Genomic DNA, 10288 nt, shown 5'->3' with positions numbered 1-10288 from the left:
TTTAATTTTACTGACATAGCACTTCCTTAAGAACTTCTTGGAGATCTGGTCTGGTGCTGGTAAATTCTTTCAGGTTTTGTTTATCTGGGAAAGTTCATGTCTTTTCTTCCCAAATAAATGATAACCTTGCTGGGTACAGAATTGTCAGTTGAAATTGCTTTTCCCTTAATACTTTGAATATATTTTCCCATTCTTTCCTCGCATTGTTTCTGATGAGAGGTCTGTCATTAGTCTGATGGGATACCCTTTGTAGGTAACTTGCAGTTTTTCTCTTGCCAGTCTTAGTATCTTGTCTTTGTCTGTGGTTTTGGTCAATCTGGCTATAATGTGTCTTGGAGAAGATCTTCTTGGGTTGGGTTTATTTGGGGTCCTCTGTACTTCTTGGGACTGAATCTTTCAGTGCCTCTCCAGGTTTGGAAATTTTTCTTGCAGGTTTTCATGGAATAGATTATCAATGCCCTTATGAGTCTCTTCACCTCCTGGGATGCCTATTATCTGGATGTTTGGACGTTTCATTGTATCTAGTACTTCTCGCATATTATTCTCAAATTTTGGGGCCATTTTCTCAGTCTTCATGGTGGATTTTTCTAGGCCAGCCATTTTCTCTTCTACATCTGAGATTCTATTTTCTGTATGATCTAGTCTGCTTTTAATACTTTCAAGGGAGATTTTGACTTCTTGTATTATAGCCTTCATCTCTAACAGTTCCATCTAATTCTTTTGTAAAGTGTGAAATTCCTCTTTTAGATCTTGCACAAATTTCCTGAAAATTCTAAGTGCTGTTAGTGAGAGCAGATTTGTAGATGATAGTTGGCCTCTGATCTATGTTGATTTTGTAACTCCTTGGAAAACTTCTTGTTATCTTTCTTTCCCTCTCAGTAGCTAGAAATTTATAGTAGTTGAAATATGTAGTAATGAACCTCTGAGGTCCAAAAATATGACATATTTGGGAATGATTCTTAAACTTATGAACTAACTGTAATATAGTTTTGTGAATTTATTGCACTGATATTGTAAAACCTGTACCTTGTGGTACATCTGTCCCTAAATAAGTGTTGTTTTCTCCCCTTAAATATTGCTGTAAACAGTGGTACCCATTGTAGTGTATGAGTTTTTAAATGTTTTATAAGAAAATTACCTTAATTTTACAAGTTTCCTCATTTTAAATATCTCATTGTAAATAAGCCTGTCTTCCTAACCAGATATTTATGTGTGTGTAAATATATGTTCTATTGATTAACTAAAAAAAAAGATATTATAATACAAGTTATCATCAATAGATAATTTTCCATGTTTATGTCCATTAAATGATTTGCTTCTTTCTTTTCCTCATTGATTCTATTCTTAGAATAAAATCTCTGTATTTAATTTGTATCATGTTGGCCATTTTGTTCCTTGGAGAGGATCTTCTTATGTTAAATCTATATGTTTCATGATCTTCTATTTCCTAGATATGAATTTCCATATACCTCACTGAAAAAAATTTTAAAAAGAAAGAAAGAAATATCACCTACTTTTGGCAGCTTATATGAGAAATAAACAGTATTTTAAATTATCTGGCGTAAAACAGATGTTCAGTCGGTAGCAAGTATTGTGATTATGTCTCAATTCCTGATAGGCTAAGGTCTTTGTGACCTCAGAAAGGTTTCTTAGATATGAATGAATCTAACAAATGAATCTAACATCGCTTTGCTCCTGAGAGACTACAAGGGATGATGCTTAAAGGGAAAAGTCATCCACCCAGAGCTCTATACATGGATTGAGTTCTTGTGAGACCCCCAATCTATGCTTCATTGTTTCAGGAACACTGTCTTTGGTGTTCTCAGGATGACTCCAGACAGCCACATTAGAAAGTTTTACTCCTTTAAGCTTTTCTGTGTTCTACTATTACAATATCTATAAATCTGCTGTTTCTTGGGGCATATAATTATTTTTCCAACTCTTGTAGAAATGCTTCCAACTTGGGGACCCGCAGGTGGTGTGGGGTGGTTAAGGTGCTGGACACTCCCACATGGCAGACCATTGTTCAAGTTTCAGACCTGGCATCTTGTTTTCTCTCTCTCTCTCTCTCTCAAATTAAAAAAAAAATAAATGAGTGAATAAATAAAATTAAATAAATAATTCTTAAAAAAAAGAAATGCTTCCAACTCTTCAAAGAATACATGACTTCTTTGTTGCAAGTCTATGGTGTATAACTCATTAATAGCTATTATCAAGAGAAATATAGAATCATTGCTTGTCTATTTCTTCCCCAGGTAGAAGAGAAATGTGCATTTATTAGCTCTATCATTGGCTTTAGGGAAACTGTACTTTTCTATTCCTGGATTTGTGTCTTGATAATATTTCAGTTAGGAAGAATATATTAATTTTAGATAACTGTATTATAAAAGACAATGGTATTCTTTTTAGGTAACCAGAAAATGGTAAAAGGACATACATTAAGGTTCTTCAAAAAGTTGATAGAAAATCGATATTATGAAAAATATATATACTTGAATTTCAACTATTTTCTACATCAATATAAGCTTATATTTTAATTCCATATTCTAGTAATGTTTGCAGCTTTCTTGTATATTTTTGGAGGTATGCCTTGTGACCCTGAATCTAAAGTGTCTATTCTAGAAGAAATACTAGAAATTCAAATTCTATGTAAAACATCTTTTGAATGAAAAGATTAAAGAGACCTTTGAACATAAAAGATATGAAGAAATTGATGATGAAGATATCTTGGATTATAAAGATATGGTGAAATCGATGTAATAAATACAGATATTACATTTTAATGTTTTGAAAAAAGAGTTTTACACTTTAAAATTGTTTGTTTGTTAGAAAAAATGAAAATAGTCCTATTAGTAGCCAGAATTGGAAATGTTTTAGCAGAAATAGCAAGATGATACAATGAAATAACATAGACTATGACATCAAAAATTTCTTCCAATGAATAAACTTACAAGTGGATAGCAATACTCCAGACTTCAATGGGTAGATGTATCTCATCATGAACAAATCCCCCAGAGTAATGCAGTATATCACTGAAAATGTTATCCTGTCATATTCGTGATCATCTCTGATTCTCAGATTATATTGTCAATTTATTAATACATATATATGTAGACTCCACTCAGAATATGTATTCAGTAAACTAATTTTGTTGTCCTACTTCTTGGCAAGGGATACTATAGACACTGTAGATATTAAACTGAAAAAGAGCTACTTTGGGATTGCAAATTCCCACAAACAGCTATAAACACACCAGTGTGTTAAAGTCTACATTATCAGGAAGACCAGTCAACGTTGTGATGTAAATGTGAATGATGGTTGCAAAAGGAAAACACCATGATTCAGATATTTATTGACAATTAAATTGTATCAATAATCTTACAGTTGCCAAATGCAGTTTATCCCATAGGACTAAGATTACCCATCAAAATACAAGGTAAGTGCCATTAAGGTGGCTGTGTCCCACATGACTGACTATGCAGTTCAAGTTCCAGACCAGATGACCTAAAAAACACTGGGCACATGTTCAAACATGTCCAAAATTCCAAGAGGAGAATAAAGAGAAGGCATTGAGGCATGGCTATCTCCCTTCGTGGATGCCTTCTAGCTTTATCTCTCCCTCTCACTATTTTATTATAAAATACTATAAATATATTTATAATAAAATAAGGAGACATACCTTATTTGTGAGGCACAGGTGTAAAAGGTTTTATACTTCTTGCAAGCTGATGAGATTACACATATGGAGGAAACTAAATTAGTGTAAGAATAAAGGATCCCAGAAACTATTTCACCCCCCCATCTACATAGATGCAAAACTCATCATGTCATTAAGAGAGGTGTCCAGGGCCCAGCTGGTGGTATAGTGGTTTAGCACTGGACTCACACATGGCTAACCACAGTTAAGTCCTGGAGCTACCAGCTTGAAAATAGTGCCAGATTTATGTACACATGTGCACATATGCCCAAAATCCTGAGGGGAGAATGGAGAAGAGATTTTGTGAAGTGACTGTAGCCTCAGGGGGTGATTTTTCACTTTTTCTCTCTGTGTCTCTCTCTGTTTCTCTTCAGTAAGCAAATGTGCCCTATGGAAAATTAAAAAAAAAATACACAAGTGTCGGGGACCAGCAGTTAGTGTAATGGATATGTCGTTGGACTCCCACGTAGTTGACCATGGTTCACATCCCGAACCCGGGGGCTTAAACTCACGCCGGGCGCGTGTGCGTGCGTGCCCAAGATCCCAAGAGGAGAATGGAGGAGAAGGGATTGTGGTGTGGCCACCCCCCCTGGGGGTGATTTCTTGCTTTCTATCTCTCTGTCTCTCTCTGTCTTTCTGGCAAGCACACACGCCCTATAGCAAAAACCTCTCCAAAAAAAAAAAAAACACAAGTGTTTAAACAGGCAATGTGGACCATATAAATTCACAGAAATGAGAGCTTTCTAAATTAGTAAAGAAAAACAGCCACAAAACCATTAAGTTAAGTAATGACAAAGACAGGACACTCATGAGCAGAGAAAACTGAACCCACAGTCCCCATAGGTGAGGATTCATGGTGACTGTATAATGCAGTGGGTAACAGATGGCCCCAAAGTGTTCATAGGGCATCATGGTGAAGAGAAAGTCATCCAACCCCAAATGAGTACAAAAAAGTACATATTGATGATGCAGCCTTCATAATTTAGGGTTTTGCTCTGTGACAGTACATTCAATAGCATCTTTAGGAGGGTGGAAGAAGTGAAACACAGGACAAAGGAGAGGTTAAAGAAGAGGAAATCTAAGGATGTGTTCTCTTGACACTATAGAAATTTTTGCCAATTACTTTGTAGACACTGTGGACATTGGATTAAAGAAATAGAATCATAAATATGAGAAGAAAACACAATGGAAAGTTATAAACAAAATTGGTGTGTTGAACTATAAATTAGGAAAAATTAAGGTAGTTATAGTACAAAGAATGTTGGATACAAGACTGGAAGATTGTGATGTCAGATTTTTTTGTATTATACAATCACATAATTGACAATAGTTGTCAAGGAAAAAATATATATATATATATTAGAGAGATATTTTTGCTATAGCACACTTGTGCTTGCCAGAGAGACAGAACGAAAGAAATCACCCTCAAGGAGGGGTGGCCATGCCACAATCCCTTCTCCTCCATTGTCCTCTCAGGATTTTGGGCATGCATGCACACACATCTAGCATGAGTTTTAAGGTGCTAGGTCCAGGACTAGAACCATAGTTGACCACATTAGAGCCTAAAGACATAGGCATTATGCCATTTGCTGGTCACACCAAGTGCACTTTCTTTACACACACACAAAAAATTGTATTTCTTTCATAATTATTTTTATTTATTTTATTATTTTTAGCATACAATAATTGTCTATAATTAAATCATAAAAATGAATTTTCCAGCATGAATACAGTGTATATTAGACCAATCAAAACATTACCATTCACATTATCATCATCAGATAATTTTCCATTTTTGTGTCCCTCAAATGCCTTGCTTCTTTTTCTACTTAATTCCCTCCCAAGTGTACTTCTTTTGTTCGTGTAACAGACGTACAAAACAGAATTATTTTAAATAGAAAAAAATTTAAAAGTACTTGGCACATGCCATTTGAGAAGAAATTATTCTGTGAAGTCCATGTTTCCCCGTGAAATGAAGATATTTCCAAGTATTCCTGATCTATGGTTAGGATAATCTTATGAAAATACAAAAATGAACAAAGAAAAAATCTTACTATCAGAGCACAAAGCTTAATAAAATGATGCTCTTTCATTGTATAGAGAGGTTGAAATCAAAGTTACAGAAGTTACTGAAGAACATTAGAAGGAAAAAGTTCTACTTTCATAATAGGATCAAATTATCACCATTTCTGGGTCTAATGCTCTGAACGCTACTAACAAGAACACTTATTTGGCACCATGACAATTTATTCTATGATAGTTTTCTTCCCGATGAGTCTTCCCAGAGCCCTCTTTATGTCTTTATTCCTCAGACTGTAGATGAAGGGGTTCAGCATGGGTGTGACCACAGTGTACATCACAGAGGCTGTTGCACTTGAGTGGGAATTTTGATTATCAGCTGCACTAAGATACACTCCTAGACATGTACAATAAAATAAGGAGACAACTGAGAGGTGAGAGGCACAAGTGGAAAATGCTTTGTACTTCCCTTGAGCTGATGAGATTTTACGTATGGAGGAAACAATCTTAAAATAAGAGTAAAGAATCCCAATGAGGGTGCCACCACCCAGTAATATGGCCCCCAAATACATGACAATATCATTTAAAAAGGGATCAGAACAAGCAAGGTGGACCACCAAATTAAGTTCACAGAAAAAATGGGGAATTTTGGTGTGTTCACAGAAGGACAACCTCAACGCCATTGAGCTTTGTAACAAGGACTGCAGGGCAGTCAGGATCCAGGATGCCAGAGCTAGCAACACACAGAGATGGGGATTCATGATGACTGTGTAGTTCAGGGGGTGACAGATGGCCACAAACCGGTCATAGGCCATCACAGTCAGGAGGAAGTCATCCAACACTATAAAGAATGAAAAAAAGTACATCTGGGTGATGCAGCCTACATAGGTTATGACCTTGGTCTGTTTCTGGATGTTCACCAGCATCTTTGGAACAGTGGTGGAGGTGAAACAGATGTCTACAAGGGACAAGTTGGAGAGGAAGAAGTACATGGGGGTGTGCAGGTGGGAGTCTGAGATGGTGGCTAAGATGATGAGCAGGTTTCCAATCACAGTGATCAGGTACATGGAAAGGAAAAGCCCAAATATGAGGGGCTGCAATTCTGGTTCTTCCGATAATCCCAAAAGAAGAAATTCCAAAATACTTGTCTCATTTCTTGGTTCCATGTGGTAGAGATGACTTTCAGGAAATAGAAAGATAAAATAACTAATTTTCAGTCAAAAGAGTTATAATAAAATATTACAATTTATGTTTTTCAGTGAATAAACTAATCTACATATATCATGTATGGTATTTCTCCCTTTCCTATAACCCTCCCTTTGAGCTATCTCCAATTAGGAATTCCTGTCCCAATCTTAAACTTTCTTCAAGAGGTTATAAATTCCATAGTTTTAGTGAGAAATTCTTGCACTCGTTTGAGTAATGTAATTTATCCCATGTTCCAGACAATGACTGGGAAATGAGTATAAGACTTTGAGAAACTAAAATACTCAAAATCCATTGACGAATAGGAAATATGAGCTGATAATAGGATAAAAATAAATGTTTCACTAGAAATTGCAATTTATTATGTTTTCAAAGGTGTTAAGCTTTATTCTTTGGTTTATATTACCATTTTGATTGTGATCATGTATGCAAATCCTGATAACCATTAAGTTTTTCACATTTAATGTCTGAAAGCCTCATAACAATCAAACTAAATATTTATATTATTAAGTAATTTGCAAAACTTTAGTTGTATTTTTTTGTACCAAAGGTACATATACTGTGAATACAAAGCCTCTCAGTGCTAAATAAAATTTTCCCCATACTTTTTTTAAAAGATCATGTAATGTATCAGATATTAGCAAGTTTTTCTAGGAACATGAAAATATGTAGATAGGAGATAGTGTGCATGGGTGATTTTTCCTGGCAGTGGACAACACAAGTGGAAAAGAAGATGACCTGTAACAGTCCCAGAGGAAGATAGGACTGAAGCTGCAAGGGAAGTTAATGACTTGCAGAAGAAAGGAGAAAGAGGGAGAAAATGAATTATCAGGGGATGTTGAGGAACTGGAGGACCTGATTATGGAGAAACTTGAAGATGCTGACGGTTCCTTATTAACATGCTGTTTTACCCTTCATGTATGTCGCCATGTGAAAACATGTTCACAGCAGCAAGATTTTATTTGGCAAGCTTCCCATGGACACAATAGGTAGGAGTTGCATTTTTTAAAGAATTATTTTTATTATTTTAACTTTATTTATTTATTTATTTAAATTTGACCAGAGAAGGACAGAGTGAGAGAGAGATAAAAACAGAGAGGGAAAGTGAGAAAGCAAGCCACCAAATCTAGGACTCAAACCAACATCAACCATGTGGGAGTTCAGTGCCCTTAACTACCATGCCACTTGCTGGCACAGGAGTTACATTTTTTTTTAGAGAGAGAGGTTTTTGTTATAGGGCTTGTGCACTCGCCAGAAAGAGACAGAGAGACAGAAGTGAGTAATCACCCCCAGGGGGGATGTCCACACCACAATCCCTTCTCCATTCTCCTCTCGGGATCTTGGGCACACACGCACATGTGCCCAGCATGAGTTTAAGCCACTAGGCTCAGGACTCTAACAGCGATCAACTACATGGGAATCTAGTGACATAGCCATTATGCCAACTGCTGGTCCCAGGAGTTTAAGTGGCCATTCTGTGTTTCAAATTTAAAGAAACATTAAAGAATCTGCTAAGAAGAGAGAGGTGAAGGCAATGGGCTGAGTGGCAAACAGATCTGATAGACCCAGATGGTCCAGAGAGATTAGAATAAAGAGGACCTCATCAGCTCTATCAGATGTTAACACTGGTGAAATGTTCTTGATGCCCCAAGTAAGAAAGAAAGAGGGGAAAAAAGAAAAAAGAAATAAAGAAAGAAAAAAGAAAGAGAGAGAAAGAGAAAGAAAGAAAGAAAAACTTAGAGATTTGCACACACACACAAATAAAAGAACTAGCAAAGGCCAAGATAAATTCAGCCTCAGTTCTCCTAATGAAATTAATGCAATGCAATATAAAACTCTTTAGCTCTCCCCTCTGATTTGTCAAATCAAACTAATTTATTTTTAATTTGTATGCCTCAAAGGAGAGAAGGTATTGGGTAATGTCTGTCAGGAACTGCTAGGACAAGGGACTATTTAAAAGCATTTCTTTCTGATCTTTGTAATGAATACGGAAATATGCTCAAATAAAGTTCATCTTAAAAGTTCAACAAAAATGCCCACACTTCAGTGCACATCCTTCCACAACAAATACACAAATTTCCTATTCCTTTTCTGCAAATCTCAATGGACATGTTCTAATTTTAATGGAATGACTTTATTCCTCCTATTTCCTCTTCAGTCTCATCCAATTAATGCTACAATTTCTTTTTGTTCTTAAGGTTTTTTCTTCTTTTTCCCCCTTGATTACCTTCTTTTGTCTCTCCCACATTTCCCACCCTCTCCCCACACTGTCTCTAGCATCTGCTACTGTTTTCCATGCTTTTATATCAATTCTCTAAGGAACACTTATGAAAAGCCAAAAAGTGTATGAAATACTCAACATCCCTTATCATAACGTAAATGCAAATCAAAACCACAATGAGATACTACCTAACTCTGGTCATAATGGAAAAGATAAAAAAAAAATGAAAATTGCTGGCAAGACTGTGGAGAAAAGAAAACTCTCCTACACTGTCAGTGGGAATGTTAAGTTTTTCTCTATAGAGTGTGTACACTTGTCCACTGGAAAAGGACCAAAAGAAAAGGGAAAGTCACAAATCAGCCACCAGGTGAGATGGCCACACCACAATCCTTTCTCCTTCGTTCACCTCCTAGAATTTGGGGCAAGAATGCATATGCCTCTGGTGTGATTCTCAAGTCACTGTGTCCAGGACTTGAACCATGGTCAGCTATGCAGAATTCCAGTGCCTTAACCACTACATCACCTGCTAAACATTATATTCTTATTATTTAATTGTCAACAAAAATCCATGCATTTCAGAGATTAAAGATTCTTTTGTTTTGTTTAGCTAGAGGGCATGTGAGCTTCCTAAAGAGAGAGAGAAAGAGGGGAAATGAGAAATCATTCTCTAGGGAGGATAGTCACACTGCAGTCCTGTCTTCTCCAGACTCTTCGTGGGATTTTGAGCACACATGCACATGCATCTAGCATGATTTAAGATGCCAGATTTGAAAATCAAACTGCTCGTTTGATCATGTGAGATCCAGCTACCTTAACCTCCACACTACCTGAACGTCCCAACACTTAACTTTTTAACATATAAAATCAATTAATTACCAGTTAATGCATTGGCCAGAGAAATAAGCACAGTAATTTCTTGACTCTGGGGAAAGCAGATTGGTCTCTGAAGTGACATCAGGTAAACATTATCAATTTCATTTTCTTTTCTTTTTTTATTGGGGGAAGGGAGGTTTTTACTATAGGGCATGTGTGCTAGCCAAAAAGACAGAGAGATAGACAGAAAGTGAGAAATCACCCCCCAGGGCAGATGGCCACGTTGTAATCCCTTCTCCTCCATTCTTCTCTCGGGATCTTGGGCATGCACA

General features: G+C 36.4%; 1 protein-coding gene across 1 annotated transcript; it reads right to left on the bottom strand.

Moving 5' to 3' along the window:
- Window positions 1–5886: 5886 nt before the first annotated feature.
- Window positions 5887–6893, bottom strand: LOC106733263 (olfactory receptor 7A10). Its single transcript, XM_027766311.1, has one exon. The coding sequence runs from the start codon at window positions 6880–6882 to the stop codon at window positions 5944–5946; it is 939 nt and encodes a 312-aa protein (XP_027622112.1). The 5' UTR covers window positions 6883–6893; the 3' UTR covers window positions 5887–5943.
- Between the last annotated feature and the right edge of the window lie 3395 nt (window positions 6894–10288).

This window comes from Tupaia chinensis, unplaced genomic scaffold (assembly GCF_000334495.1).
Source record: "Tupaia chinensis unplaced genomic scaffold, TupChi_1.0 Scaffold142285_1, whole genome shotgun sequence".
In the NCBI taxonomy this organism is placed as follows: Eukaryota; Metazoa; Chordata; class Mammalia; order Scandentia; family Tupaiidae; genus Tupaia; species Tupaia belangeri.
This window is presented reverse-complemented; position numbering and strand designations above follow the sequence as displayed.